The sequence below is a fragment of the Penicillium paradoxum genome (assembly GCF_028828445.1).
Source record: "Penicillium paradoxum strain IBT 22861 chromosome Unknown utg000005l_segment0_segment0, whole genome shotgun sequence".
NCBI classification, from domain to species: domain Eukaryota; kingdom Fungi; phylum Ascomycota; class Eurotiomycetes; order Eurotiales; family Aspergillaceae; genus Penicillium; species Penicillium paradoxum.
Genome location: NW_026643183.1, coordinates 2803716 through 2817590, shown reverse-complemented (window position 1 = coordinate 2817590; position 13875 = coordinate 2803716). Strand labels below are relative to the sequence as shown.

General features: G+C 48.8%; 9 protein-coding genes across 9 annotated transcripts; 4 read left to right on the top strand and 5 right to left on the bottom strand.

Annotated features, from left to right (window-relative positions):
• Nucleotide 1: 1 nt before the first annotated feature.
• N7457_006040 (protein-L-isoaspartate O-methyltransferase) lies at nt 2–832 on the bottom strand (the record flags this gene model as incomplete). Its single annotated transcript, XM_057177084.1, has 2 exons — nt 2–616; nt 674–832. 2 exons carry the CDS (start codon nt 830–832, stop codon nt 2–4), a joined length of 774 nt encoding a protein of 257 aa, XP_057031386.1.
• A 536-nt stretch (nt 833–1368) lies between these two features.
• N7457_006039 (uncharacterized protein) lies at nt 1369–2153 on the top strand (the record flags this gene model as incomplete). Its single annotated transcript, XM_057177083.1, has 2 exons — nt 1369–1513; nt 1576–2153. The coding sequence occupies 2 exons, from the start codon at nt 1369–1371 to the stop codon at nt 2151–2153; spliced, it is 723 nt and encodes a 240-aa protein (XP_057031385.1).
• A 318-nt stretch (nt 2154–2471) lies between these two features.
• On the bottom strand, nt 2472–4406 carry N7457_006038 (uncharacterized protein; the record flags this gene model as incomplete). Its single annotated transcript, XM_057177082.1, has 11 exons — nt 2472–2516; nt 2568–2639; nt 2694–2761; nt 2816–2870; nt 2927–2986; nt 3046–3438; nt 3491–3808; nt 3885–3940; nt 3993–4064; nt 4125–4183; nt 4240–4406. 11 exons carry the CDS (start codon nt 4404–4406, stop codon nt 2472–2474), a joined length of 1365 nt encoding a protein of 454 aa, XP_057031384.1.
• Nucleotides 4407–4831: 425 nt separating this feature from the next.
• On the top strand, nt 4832–5287 carry N7457_006037 (NADH dehydrogenase [ubiquinone] 1 beta subcomplex subunit 9; the record flags this gene model as incomplete). The annotated part of the gene is made up of 4 exons (XM_057177081.1): nt 4832–4851; nt 4905–5037; nt 5086–5206; nt 5262–5287. The coding sequence occupies 4 exons, from the start codon at nt 4832–4834 to the stop codon at nt 5285–5287; spliced, it is 300 nt and encodes a 99-aa protein (XP_057031383.1).
• A 477-nt stretch (nt 5288–5764) lies between these two features.
• N7457_006036 (histone H2A) lies at nt 5765–6343 on the bottom strand. Its single transcript, XM_057177080.1, has 3 exons — nt 6247–6343; nt 5895–6187; nt 5765–5841 (listed from the first exon to the last, which is right to left on the bottom strand). The coding sequence occupies exons 1-3, from the start codon at nt 6297–6299 to the stop codon at nt 5789–5791; spliced, it is 399 nt and encodes a 132-aa protein (XP_057031382.1). The 5' UTR covers nt 6300–6343; the 3' UTR covers nt 5765–5788.
• Nucleotides 6344–6878: 535 nt separating this feature from the next.
• Nucleotides 6879–7450, top strand: N7457_006035 (histone H2B family protein; the record flags this gene model as incomplete). The annotated part of the gene is made up of 3 exons (XM_057177079.1): nt 6879–7053; nt 7131–7202; nt 7272–7450. The coding sequence occupies 3 exons, from the start codon at nt 6879–6881 to the stop codon at nt 7448–7450; spliced, it is 426 nt and encodes a 141-aa protein (XP_057031381.1).
• A 352-nt stretch (nt 7451–7802) lies between these two features.
• N7457_006034 (cysteine protease ATG4) lies at nt 7803–9237 on the bottom strand (the record flags this gene model as incomplete). Its single annotated transcript, XM_057177078.1, has 4 exons — nt 7803–8172; nt 8235–8679; nt 8737–9036; nt 9099–9237. 4 exons carry the CDS (start codon nt 9235–9237, stop codon nt 7803–7805), a joined length of 1254 nt encoding a protein of 417 aa, XP_057031380.1.
• Nucleotides 9238–9938: 701 nt separating this feature from the next.
• On the top strand, nt 9939–11676 carry N7457_006033 (uncharacterized protein; the record flags this gene model as incomplete). Its single annotated transcript, XM_057177077.1, has 2 exons — nt 9939–11170; nt 11301–11676. 2 exons carry the CDS (start codon nt 9939–9941, stop codon nt 11674–11676), a joined length of 1608 nt encoding a protein of 535 aa, XP_057031379.1.
• An 89-nt stretch (nt 11677–11765) lies between these two features.
• Nucleotides 11766–13422, bottom strand: N7457_006032 (putative C2H2 finger domain protein; the record flags this gene model as incomplete). Its single annotated transcript, XM_057177076.1, has 2 exons — nt 11766–13251; nt 13310–13422. 2 exons carry the CDS (start codon nt 13420–13422, stop codon nt 11766–11768), a joined length of 1599 nt encoding a protein of 532 aa, XP_057031378.1.
• Between the last annotated feature and the right edge of the window lie 453 nt (nt 13423–13875).

Sequence of the window (13875 nt, the reverse complement as noted above, 5' to 3'; positions counted from 1 at the left end):
GCTATCTTGGAGCATCTGTCAAAGGCACGTAACTGACCTGGAATACCTTCTCCTTGTGAATGGATCCGTCTTCCTTTTTATCAACCACCCAAATATACTGACCTCCGCCGAGACCATCCACAGCGCTCTCGTTGTCTTCCGATTCTACGGGTATGAAAAGTCTTCCGGGGGCGCGCAGCTGGTCCACTAGGGTTGAGTGAAGTTTGTCGGCCGCAGCACCAACGTGAATGGCGTCGTACGGTGCATCTTCTTTCCATCCAAGGCGTCCATCACCAGTGATGAACTTGACAGTGGAAGATTTCTGATAATCCTGGCCTTTCTTGGACTTATCCATGTTTGTGCGGGCCAGATCTGTCAGCTCGGAGATATGGTCAATGCCAATCACCTGTCCCTGGGTGCCATGGCCAGAAGAGTCGGTTACCAAGTTGGCAAGGACATGGGTCAAGTATCCTGAGCCAGATCCAATGTCCAGCACCCGAGAACCTGGTTTGAGATGATCAATTAGATACTCGCATGCATGGCCATGCATGTGTGGTGCGGATATAGTAGCACCATGTCCAATGGGCTGAGGTGCATCTGAGTACGGCCTTGATGGAGCATAATGAGCTCGATCGACCTTGATCATGTTAGAACAACCTAGATCCATACAATATCTCAATGTAAATAGGCTTACTCCTATCATGGCCTCTTTCACACGCTCATTCTGAATCAGTCCAGCCTTGAAAAGGTTCTCAATCAACTCGGTGTTGGTGGATCCGGAACAATGCCATGCCATACTTAGAGCGCGTAGTGATTTGCTGGGGGTAAATATTGGTTTGATGAAGTTCAGCATGAGCTTTTTTTGTGTGTGTGTGTGTGTGGGAGGGGGGAGGGAGGAAGGGAGGGAAGGGAGTGTTTAAATGATGGGCACTTTTCGTGATTGATTACATCGTATCTATGTCGACGGGTGTGATCCTTCTCTTTATATATAATGACGCCATGGTCTCCGCATTCACACACGTGATACTGCTTAATATACATTTCTATATAAAAGAATATCTCCATGTAATTAGAGATCTAACATACAACCGAGCCAGTGCCAATCAGTTCAACAATGACCCTAGAATCCACCCAGCACAAAGCCGGCCGAGATACAAACCCAATCAAGAAGTTTGAATGTCGCGGCTAGTCACGTGCGTGAGATATCGAAATGCCTCAACTTCAGATGCTCAACCACATCGCCGAGTGGTCGCTAAGCGCGCCGACATAATCGTCACTGGGGCCGGGAAAAAGAAAAACCAAAACTTCCGTGACATAGGGACAACATGGACTCCCTGAGCACGCTACACCTCCATTTTATCTGATTTCCTCAGCCGTTCTGACTTCAAAATGGAAGGAATTCCCAGTGTCCGAGGCACTGTGGAGCTGATGATCCTTGATTACCTGGTCTGCGTGGCTATCAGCAAGATCACAGCAGCCTTACGCATGGGACATTCCATCGAGCATATTGAGTGGTTTGTGAACATGGTTGAACGTCAGCATCCAGACATCCGCCGCAAATCATCATCTATACTGACATAACTATGGCTACTATAGTATTTCAACAGTTAATCATCAACCGGACCCTTGAATCTCCTCTCCCCTGGGATTTGGACCTTAAACTGCGCATTTTCCACCTGACCAATCTCTTTGTCCACTGGGAGCCTCCCAAAGATCGTGCACTTGGCTTCTTCACACCCCTGTCTGAGATCGGAATTCAGTTCATGGACCTCTGCCACTCTGCAATCGGCAATGTATCCAAGTCACGCTGGTTTGATCTCGGTGCCCATCTCATGGTCCATGCAATGCTGGAAGAAGACGTTCGCTTCCCAGACCAACTTCGAAGACTCTGTGCCTGGACAGTCCACGACAATGAACTTGATGCATATTGGGAGGTTAGCCGTAGTCTGGTTCTAGAGCGCATGCCATCTCCCCATGGCACAGCAGGCCCAGTCAGCCGAGAAGAGCTCGATGAGATCTTCCCTATGGATTTCCTGCACCAGCATTTTGTCGAGTTTTTTGAGGATCTCATGGAAGTTCTCGAAGTGCCTCTTATTCTTCAACTGGAGCGTGGCCAGGTCGAAGATCTGACCCGAGACGATACACGGCGGCTCCGGGGCTCTTGTGCGTTCTGATTGTCTCATTCAAAATGAACGGGAAACAAGTGGAAATAACTTCCATCAGAGGAGTCACAATGTCGTCTTGAATCGCCCTGATCACAGTATTGCTAGTACAATGTCAATTCAATCTCTTAGGAGCTATCTGCTATCATCGAGAAGAGGAAAGCATTGTACACATGAATAATAATGATAATACCCCCAAAGCCACTAAAAGATCCATCCTTGACATGTCATTTTATATCTTGGAAAAATAATAATTTACAAAGGGCACGAGCCCGCTCTAGGCACAAGAACAGCAAAGAACACGGGTTGTGTATGGAACACCAGCGTTATCTAGCAAAGCAGCATGCGCCGGGGGTCCTCAATGTACTCCTTGACCTGTGTTTGCTATTAGTATTTGGCTCAGACAGCGGAGGAGACGGGACATACCTTGACAAGGAAAGTAACGGCCTCGCGACCATCCAGGAGACGGTGATCGTAGGTAAGAGCAAGGTACATCATCTGGGAAAAAGGTCAGCAAACCGAAGAATATATGGTTGCAGTTCATATACGTACGGGACGGATCTCAACCTTGCCGTTCACAGCAACAGGCTTGTCCTTAATGGCGTGGAGACCCAAGACAGCTAGACGAAAAAAGTTAGATTCGAAGATCAACTAAAGGTACGAGGGGAACTGACCTGTCTGGGGGGCGTTGATGATTGGTGTACCCATCAGTGAGCCGAAGACACCACCCTAATTGAGTCAAGTTAGCTAATGTTGGCATGGACACCAAAGAACAGAGAACATACGTTGCTGATGGTGAAGGTACCACCTGCCATGTCTTCAATGGTCAACTTGTTGTCGCGAGCCTATTCACCGGTCAGTAAAACTGGACATAAAGATCACGCCAAGATCAATGAAGACTGACCTTCTTTCCGAGATCGGCGATGGCCTTCTCAATTCCAACGAGATCTTTGCCCTCGGTGTTGCGAACAACAGGAGTGACAAGTCCCTTTTCGGTGGCAACTGCAACACTGATGTCAACGTAGTCGCGGTAGACGATGGTGTCGCCGCCGTTAGGACCCTCAATGGAGGCGTTGACGGCGGGGATATCCTTCATGGCAAGTACACAAGCACGGGAGAAGGCGCTCATGAAACCAAGCTTCACACCGGTCTTCTTGAGCACATCATCCTTGTACAATTTCCGGAACTCCATCAGCGAGGACATGTCAACCTCGTTGAAAGTGGTGAGAGAAGCGGCGGTGTTCTGAGACTGCTTTAAGCGCTCGGCGATACGCAGACGCATGCGGTTCATTTTAACCTATGTCAAATATTAGCCAACGCCAGGACCAGGGTGGTAGATCACAACATACCCGGCGTTCCTCACGGCCACCAAGAGCTGGCTGCTCAGTGGCTTGGGATTTAGGCTCTGCCTTAGGAGCCTGCTTGGGGGGTGCGGCCTTCTTAGGTTCAGGCTCCTTGGGCTTCTCGGCTTCAGCTGGAGCAGGCGCAGCTTCCTTCTTGGGTTCAGACTCCTTGGGCTTCTCAGCACCCTCATCCTTCTTTCCTCCCTCAGGGGCGGCACCAAGCTCAATCTTGACGAGATCCTGACCGACAGTAACGGTATCTTCCTCATTCACCAGGAACTCCTTGATGATACCAGACTCGGGGGCATTGACCGAAACATCAATCTAGCGGAAAACATATGTGAGTGATAAGGCAAAAAAAGAAAACAAGTAAAAAAGAAAAAAAAAAAAAAAGACCTACCTTGTCTGTTTCAATTGTCGCAATTTCCTCATCACGCTCAACGAAATCACCGACCTCTGTAGCACAATAAGCAAGTGTCAAATGTTCACCCACAATGAAGCGCCATACGTTTCGAGAACTGCTTGAGGGTACCCTCTGTGATCGACTCGGCCATGCTGGGGACCTTAACGATGGAGTCGGCTAAGGAGTATTTAGCAACTGATCAACATGATAGCTAGGAAGGGGGTAAATTTTTTTTACCATAGGTGCGAATTTGGTTGCCTCCCAGAGGAGTGAAGTTCAGTCGCGAGACATTGATGCTACAAGGATTGCATGAGCCGGAATCGCAACGGATAGGAATGATAAAGATCCTTACCTTGATGAAGATGCCTGCAATAAACCCGAAGCTGAGCGAGCCGAAGCTTTCCGCGTGAGAGTAGACAATCCCTTGACGTTGCGGAACTGGTTTGATGCCCGAGTAGTTCTAGCCACAGCCGAGAAGCGCTGGCCCGAGAGGCGCGCAAGTGAGATTCGAGAAGCCATGGTCAAGAAAAGCAAAATGATTTCGGTTGGGAAAGTACTAAACCAGAGTTGTAGACAACACAAAAAATGAAGCTTCAACTCTATAGAAAAATTAAAGGAAGCAAAGGAGATCAAGCTCGGATTAGATCGGGACCCAGGTAAAGCGGGCGCCCTTCCGGCAGAGGCGGACTATTCTTCTTACGCTACGGGGGCGGAGAGTGACCATTCAAGCAGTTCTTTTGTCCGAACGAATTAGGAAGCCCAGAATAGTCAACCTGACGACATTGAAACCCTCACCTAGACTATTGTCTACTAAGGAACCCTTGACAATCTCTACAAAAGGTTGGCCATTCCTGATCTGAAACCCCGTCTTTCAGCATCTCAAATTTTCTTTCCTTTCCTTCCTCCTCCCTGCTGGCCGGAATTGGATCTAGGACTAGCACACAATGTCCTCCTCCGCTGTTACGTGAGTTTGCCAGATTCCCTCCCCTAGAAGATTGTCCACTGAACTGTTTGTAGCTCTCTCTATCGGCGTTCCTTGAAATTGTCCCTTGACTGGGCCGTCCACCGACAAATATGGCGTGGACAAGCGGTTTATATCCGATCCCTCTTTGAAGCCAACAAGGACGTCCGCGATCCTCGCCAGCAACAGGTATGTGATACTGGAATTTATGGTGGATGAATCTAACGTATGCCCCAGATTTTGCTGCGCGAGACAGAGAAGCTGTTAGAGACCTGGAAGCACCCTGATCCATACCGGGCACCCACTGCCCCCGGCGGCAACAAATGGGAGCGCAACCTGCCCGCCCGTATCCTGCCGTGTACGTTTCTAGCTTGATACAACTGTGAATTTGCACTAACTTTGAGGTCAAATAGACGCGCAATCCCCGGGTGCACACTAAAGCAGGAGCAATATCGCAAGGCACATGTAAATTAGGCCAATCACAAACATGAGCGATTTGTTATCTTTCGTGTCTATGTAGACTACAGAGCCAGAATCTTTTTTCTTATAAAAAGAAAAACATCAAACATTCACCATGCATAATAAAACGTAATAAATGCAATTAGATTGGGTTAAATTGGTCATACTGCATACACGGACTATAACAGTATACAGGGAAGCGAATTCAAAGTTAACACTTGAAAGTAACCTGGAGTTTTTCATTGATGTGGGCTCGTGCCCGGGGTAGTATCCGAAAGTTGAAATCCCTCAACAAGTTAAGGTCGTCGGTATCATTCCATGTCCGTAGACATAATGTACAACCAGGAAATTGATGTAAAAAAAAAATAAAGAGAAAACGCAGAGCCATAACGTGCCCGTCCCATAACCCCATTATCGTGTCAAAGAACCAATCCGCGCCGGAAAATAGAAAACAAACAACCCGCGAAAAAGAGAAACAGCTTTACAGCTCCTGGCTGCCCTTGCCGGCCTTGGGGGTCTTCTTGGGGAGAAGGTCTGGATATGATGTTAGTATGGAAACGACAGGGGAGTCGGTGGAAACAACGTACTCTGGTGGATGTTGGGGAGAACACCACCCTGGGCAATGGTGACGTGACCCAGAAGCTTGTTCAACTCCTCATCGTTGCGGATAGCAAGCTGGAGGTGGCGGGGAATGATACGGGTCTTCTTGTTGTCGCGAGCAGCGTTGCCAGCCAGCTCGAGAATCTCGGCAGCCAAGTACTCGAGAACAGCGGCGAGGTAGACGGGGGCACCAGCACCGACACGCTGGGCGTAGTTGCCCTTGCGGAGGAGACGGTGAACACGGCCAACGGGGAAGGCCAAACCAGCCTTGGAGGAACGGCTGGAGAAACTGATGTCAGTATGAGGAGTATAGAAAGACGCGAAATGTAAACAACTTACGACTGCGCGTTCTTGCTGCCGCTAGCCTTGCCGCCGGACTTTCCGCCAGTCATTTTGATGGTTGGATTTGAAAAAAGAGGGGGATTGGGAAGTGAGAAGTGTGTTGAAGTTGGAGGTAATGAAGTTGGGTTATGGTGGAAAGTCGCAAGAGCAGGTGGCAGAGCGTGTGGAAGCGGAGGACCTTTATAAGGACGCGGTGAGGGTGACGTTAGGCGGCATCAATGGCCCTCCAGATCACGGTCTCGCTTAGAACGTTCGACCAATGATCAATCGGATCAGACATTCCACTTTGGGAATGGTGTGGTAATATTGGGGCGTTACCATACCGAACAGCTGGCTGAGAGTGATCTAACCCCACTTTCTCCGCATTAAGACGCGTCAATGTCCGTTTCACAATACAGATCATACCAGATCATTACTGTACTGAAATTCGGCCTCCTTTGCACCCCCCAGGATCAACTGGTTTTTGGAACACGAGTATAAAGACGGTGTCTCCCCTCGTCACCGCGTCTCTCTTACTTTTCCTTCCCCATTCCATCTCCGTTTCCCATCCACACGCCTCGTCTATCTTCACTTACAACTCTTAACCCTTTTTTCCCCTCTTTTTTCCCAACCTTCAAAACCACATCAAAATGCCCCCCAAGGCCGCTGAGAAGAAGCCCTCCACCGGTGGCAAGGCCCCCGTTGGCGGCAAGGCTCCTGCTGAGAAGAAGGAGGCTGGCAAGAAGACTGCCTCCGCTTCCACCGGCGAGAAGAAGAAGCGCGGCAAGACCCGCAAGGAGACCTACTCTTCTTACATCTACAAGGGTACGTTGTCTCCTCAAACCCCCCCCCTCCCTTGGGCAATAACACAAAAAGCGCGTCCATACTAACTTCATCTATAGTCCTCAAGCAGGTCCACCCCGATACTGGTATCTCCACTCGTGCCATGTCCATCCTGAACTCTTTCGTCAACGGTAGGTTCCCACCTCAATAACGCGTTTACGCGTCACGTCACGTATTCTAACTTTGATTTCCTTCTGTAGATATCTTTGAGCGTGTCGCTACTGAGGCCTCCAAGTTGGCTGCTTACAACAAGAAGTCAACTATCTCTTCCCGGGAGATCCAGACCTCTGTGCGCCTCATCCTCCCCGGTGAGCTGGCTAAGCACGCCGTCTCTGAGGGCACCAAGGCTGTCACCAAGTACTCTTCTTCCGCCAAATAAGCTGGCCTTTTTTTTACGTTTTCTTTCGAGCTTGCTTTTTGTTTTACTGCCTCTTGATCTGTTCTGGGCTCTCTGAGGCGGTCGGTTATGGGTGTTTTACGGGTTTCTAATGCGTCATGGGATGGCTTGAATTTTCTTTTCCCCGATGGGTGATTTTTTTTTTGAATGGTTACCACTCGATACGTGAATGCGATGTAACATAACTCGGGTCTGGGGCAGGCATGGATTGGCCTCCCCTACTAGAACGCGAAATTCCAAATGCTTGATTGCATTGCATCATGATTCTATCTCTCCATTCTTGGTAAACTAATCACTGAAATCATCGGTAATCTTTGCAATTTCCTATTCTGTCTTACTCCATTTCATCTGAATCGTCCAGCGCCTCAACTTCATCAAGAGCCTCAGCGCGGCCATAGTCACGGTCTGGCCGGTGCTGGCTAGGAACTATGTGAACGATGGGTTGCCGTGGCGTTGATTGGATCCGTTTCTTCCAGTCAATCCAGTCATCTTCATCCTTGATGAGGAACCCGATCAGCATGCTAGGGTCCATGTCCTTGATATGGATTCTTCGTAGTCGGTTGGTGTAATAGCTATCCAATTCCTCTTGGGTGTAAAGCTCATCTGGTCGATATGCTGTTGCAGGTCGAGTGGTATGGGGATCGAGGAAGAAGAGGTAGGAATCTTGAGCTCCTACGAAATAATGCGATGCCGATGGGCGTCCACTATTTTTGCTTAGCGCGCATTTCATGTCGTGGGGTGAATCAGCAGGTCATCCATGTCTTACCCTGCGATGCCGACCGATTGGGGATATGTCAGTGCAGCTCGTAGTCCATCCCAATACGCCGGAGTGACATGATCGATCCCCAATCGGGTTCCAATCAAAACGAGTGTCGGCTGAATTCTGCCTGATTTGTCGTGAGCCACATGTGCAAAGTTGTCCTCGTAGACATCCGATGTGTCATTAGTTACATAGACTCTGAGCTGGGGACAGGCGGTTTGGGTTGAAAGCAATCTGTTGCCATCAGCATAATTCGACATTTCTTGTGTTGATGCCACACACTGGATACATTTCGCGGTCGCGGAAGGTCCAAACCATTCACCTGGGTATTTCCCACATGATTCTGCGCCGCTGTTGACAAATCGATGTATTGAGAAGAGGGCATCTGGGTGGTCGGCGAACATTGATATTAGCTTTGACTCCTCTTCCACTTTTTCCCCTCGGCGCCAATCTATAACGGAGGATTAGTTCTATCTGTTCTGGACACATTTTGCCATACATCTCTTACCTCGACCCAGCAATAGCACCGAGAATGTATTCGCCAGAAGGCTTTGTCCGGACCTAATCATGCAGCCCCACCCTGTATCTGATGTAAAGCCTCGAGGGTCCATCAGTTGACTTCTCAAGCGTACTCCTAGTGTCATTGAGGATGTTGATTCCGGCGTTTTTGTTTGAGGTATTGGCGTGAAGTTTGATCTGTATGTTATCCATATCCTCGACCCAAAATCAGAGACGAATGCCTTCGGCCATGCCGTGTCATTTGAGGTGCTAGCATCAAGTTGCCATGAAGGACTGCGCTTGCTGTTGGCTATTTTGATGTCAGGAGCGGGTTATGAGTGGTGATTCGATGTTCAATTTAACAAAACTCACTGGCCTCGTCTCTGGTGAGTTGCTGGGGGGAGTACTCTTTGCCCAGGCACCATATCGTCGCTTCGGGTGCGTCATTTCTGGGTTCTGGGTCCCAGAAATATTGCACTATGCGTTTGCATTTTTCCATGTCGACAGTCATGGCTGGGGTTGGCTCTGCAGTTCTGTTGTGGTTATGGTATGGGTAGTGATTGGAAGGGTGATCAGATATATATATCCGAACTATATTGGGAACTTCAACCAAAGAATTAACATTGCCAATTTTGATTATTCAAGGCATCCAAAGAAGAAGAAAAGATGCGAAACCGACAGGATAAAAGCTCCACACACAAGAAGCCGAAGCTCCCTTTCTCCCAGAGTGAGGGGTTTGTAGTCACGAGCCAAGACGTCACCGGACTACCTGGGACTTTGTATGCAAAGCACAAACCCACAGGTGGAAATTGCCTTTAGATCGAAAACAACGAGTATCTCAACCAAAAGAGAGAGAGAGGAAAGAGAAAGAAAGCAGAGTAAAGAAAAGAAAAGAACACATAACCATGGACCTTTGGACACATTCACTTAGCTCCAGGCCCAAAATGGAGGAAAAGTACACATAGTCACCGCCCGCATCCCGACCCCAAGGCAAAGATCGCCCCAGACATTGAATCATTTCTTATCCACAGATCCTAGTATACCATGGCCCGCCATGGGAAGTCCAAGGCCCGTACGAAGAAGGCCCCAGTTGGCAGAGGTAATGATATTCATTATTCTATTTCGACAATTGCTAATTATGAATATTTTTTTTTTTAAAAAAAAGGCAAGGGAAAAGAAAAAGAAAAAGACCAACTGCGACATCAGCTTACTATGCAACAAGAAGCCCGAAATACTGAAACACATCATCGACTATGGTCAGATAGCAACCTGCGCCACAAGGCGGTTTGTTTTGTGAGCGCCGGGAGCCTGGAATCGACATTAGAACAAGAAGACGCGCATCCGACAAAATCAACTGCTGATCGGGAAGAACCAGAAAACGACAATATACCAGACAAAAAGGGAAATGACACAGATATCCTATTCGTTTTCGACTCGAAAGGAGAAGGAGGTGCTGATACCGGGCACCCGGACCCAGTATTGCAGTTGAACTCGACAGACATGGATGACACCAGCGAGGATGAAGTTGTGTTCACGGGTCGCAGAAATAATGCAAGACCCATTCTCATGGAAACCCATCGGAACGAAATTCAAGACTTTCTCGACACGAGTACCGCTGTATTCTCACAGACAGCACACATACCAACGCTGGACGACACGCCTCGGGACTCATCGCCTGCAGCTACCCCCACAGGCCACACTGAATCCGACACAGGGAGAGCATGTTGGCCACCGGAAGAAGATATCGACCCGCTGGCTGACTACATTGCCAACATCGACAATGAATACCACGAGGAAGTGATATCTAGTGCAAACCCTGACCTAGAATGTGGCATTGACGTCGAAAAAGCGGCAATGCAACTGGATCTTTCGTCCTCGACCCCTCCAGGATCCAAAATCGATTCACTAAGATCGTTCGCTCAAATACAAATAGACACTGGACATGATTCAACCTCAATATCGAGCCCAGACGACGAGGATGAGATAGCCCTCTCTGGATCTGATGGCGATGCCCTCGAGGAGTTTGATCTGCTCGAGGACCTTATCCATGACTATCCCGGGCCTGGCAGGAAGTGTATTCGCTCTGGAAACCCTTCATTCCCATCGGCATCGGCATTTGCGGATGCTCTCGAGTCTGACCCGTACTTTGGCTTTGATATAATGGACTTTGATCGACCAAGCCTACGGAGGAAACCAAAGGGCAAGCAGTCCATCCCTGATCTGGTATCATCCGGCAGTGAATTCGAGATTGAGATCCAGGAGGCCTGGCAGAACGACCGAATCAAAAAGAAGCTACGGAAAAAAGAGCGAGAAGAACTCCGGGCGCAGGGTTTGCTGGGTAGAAAAACTGGGAATCCAGACCTCAAGTCCAAGTACTCCAAAGAGATGAACATGGAGGAACTCATGACCGAGCTTCGATCATTCCTTTTGTCCGCCAAAAATAGGTTCGTTTTATACGCTTTCATTCCCATCAACATATCTCTAACTTGACCTAGCCTGGCCTTACCGCCAATGACCAAGCAACGCAGAAAACTGATACACGAGCTGGCCAATGCATTGAATTTAAAATCACAGTCACGCGGCCATGGAGTTTCTCGCTTCCCCCGTGCTCAACAAGACTGCGCGCACTCCGAGATACACATCGAAGACCATTTCCAATGTCGATGAACTTTTATCCGGCAGGAAGTTTAATCGTCGGCTGTTTAGATCTTGGGGTGCCGAAGCCCCAAAGTTCTCCCAAACTAAACGGGGGAAGTCTGGTGCGGCTTCTTACATGGATGGTGATGTGGTGGGTGCCTCAGCCCCGGAGATCGGGGCGGAAAACCGAGGACGGGCCATGCTGGAGAAGATGGGGTGGAGTTCTGGTACTGCGCTGGGTGCTGCAGACAACAAGGGGATCTTACAGCCTGTTGCGCAGGTTGTGAAGAACTCGCGGGCTGGACTAGGTTAGATGTTTGGTTTTATGCTACAGACAATAGAATTATAAAACTCAAGGGACTTTGATTCATTTCGTTTTCAGTAAGCCCCGAGGATGCGTTATCACGGTTTTCTCCCCTTCTTGGCAACTGATCCCACCAAGGGTTGTGCGTGGTCAAGATCCCTAATGTGATCAAACAATTTAGATTTCGATGTGAAGGAAGCTTGGCAATTTGCGCAAACAAACCCTGTGGATTGATTCGCCTGTTTGGCGGCCTTTTTTGCCCGTTTCAGCTTGGCTTTGCCCATCTTGAGAGCCGGTGACTGCCCAGTGAGACCAACCGAGGACGCTTGATTAGGGACTTCGAGATCTTCGAGACCCGTAGACAGAGAATCCATGTCGGCGCGGAGCCTCGTCTCGACATATTCCCTGGAGGCATAGTCATTGTCCGAATCCGTTTGGGGGCTTGAATCAATAAGAGGAGGAACTGTTTGATCTAGACTGTGCGAGCTTCCTTGCTCCTCAGTATCTGTGTCGTGACCCTTCAGGGAAGTATTTGCTAACGGATTGGCCATGGGAGCAACATGACCTCCATCTTTGTCATCGCCAACCTCAAGAGGCTGGATGAGACCTGCATTGGTACTCAAGTCATCGGCAGATTCCAAATCCAATTGGTCGTTCTGCATTCGCATCTCCCAGCACAGTTGTTTGACTGCCTTCAAATGCTTTTTACTACGTTCGTGCGCCTCGTATTGCTTCTGGCTTTTGAAATATTTGTGACATACCACGCATTCGAAACTCTCAACTTCGCTCTCTTCGCTCTCCTCGTCATCTGTGACAGGTCGTTCCGATTGGGCCCATTCAGGGAGAACATGATCACGCATCTTAGCTTGATTAATGGCTCGCGATCTTGCAGCTTGTGCAGCTGCGGACTGACGGAGGGTTTCCTGGCGTTGTGCTTCACTCTGGGTATTGACTTTATACCGCGGGTCACGCTTTTTGACAAAGGCCACGAGAGACCTGACAGCATCGTTGAATTCTCGGATACCCTCCTCCCGAAGTCGTCTGTTTTCCTTTTCCATCATTCGTCGCACCCGACGATCGGGGGCTTCAGAATAGCGATGGACATCCTTCCATGCAAATGACTTTTGAGTGGAGAACCCGGTCCATGCAGCATAGAAGGGTCGTACAACGTCCTCAAAATCATCATTAACAGACCCGAATGATGGATACTCCATAGGATCTTGATTTTCCCACTGGCAGGCGAGTCTTTCTTCTAGCGCAAGTTGCTCAAACTGTTCTCGCAGACCACCGAAGAATCCGGTTGGGGCATCAGAGAAATCCATTCGAGGATTGAATTTTGAAAAAAGTTTGAGGACATCTTCAGCTGTTGTGATTCGGACATTATATGAGTGTTGATCGTTGGTACTTCCGTTGGTCCCTAGAAACGCGTCGCTATGGGAATCGTACCATGCCCGTTCCTGGGGATCAGCCAGTACTTCGTAGGCGGACTGGATTTCAGCAAACAGCTGGGTGGCTTCGTCAACATTTCCATAATTTCGATCTGGATGCAGCACAAGAGCTTTCTTCCGATATGCTTTCTTGATTCTAAAAAGTCAGACAAATCTTCCGTTACGTCCATATGGATTGGGGCATGTGGACATACTCCTCATTCGACGCACCGCGTTCTACACCGAGTAGCTCATAGTAATCAGTCTTCTGGTTTGAATTTTCTGGAACATCGGAGCTCGTTTGACTTGTGGAATGAAATTGACCCATGGCGGGGGGAGAGGGGAGGGGAAGAGAGAGAGAGAGAGAGAGAGCGCGTGTGTGTGTGTTTGTGGTGGGGTATCACGAATAGCTGCAAAAATCGCCCACACGTAAGACCAGACCTCAATAATATAGAGCAGTACTGTCAAGGAAGATCTAGAGTTGTAACTTCAAGGTTGGGAGTGATACTGTTGGCCTGCATGCAAAAGAAAAGAGGGAAGTAATGCAGTGGAGTTCGAATCTCGGCACGAGGATAAAGATAAAGTCGGGGGGAAACCTCTCCATGCCAATTCCCGAAGCCCCCAAGGACACAAAGGGAAAGAGAGGGCTGAGGACGGAAGAGAGTAGAGAGGGAGCGCGCATAAACCCATAATGATCGGATCTTGCTTCTGGGGGATTTTGACGTATATATCTTTTTTTTTTCTCGCTCTTTATTTGGACTCTTTCTTCGGAATTGAGGAA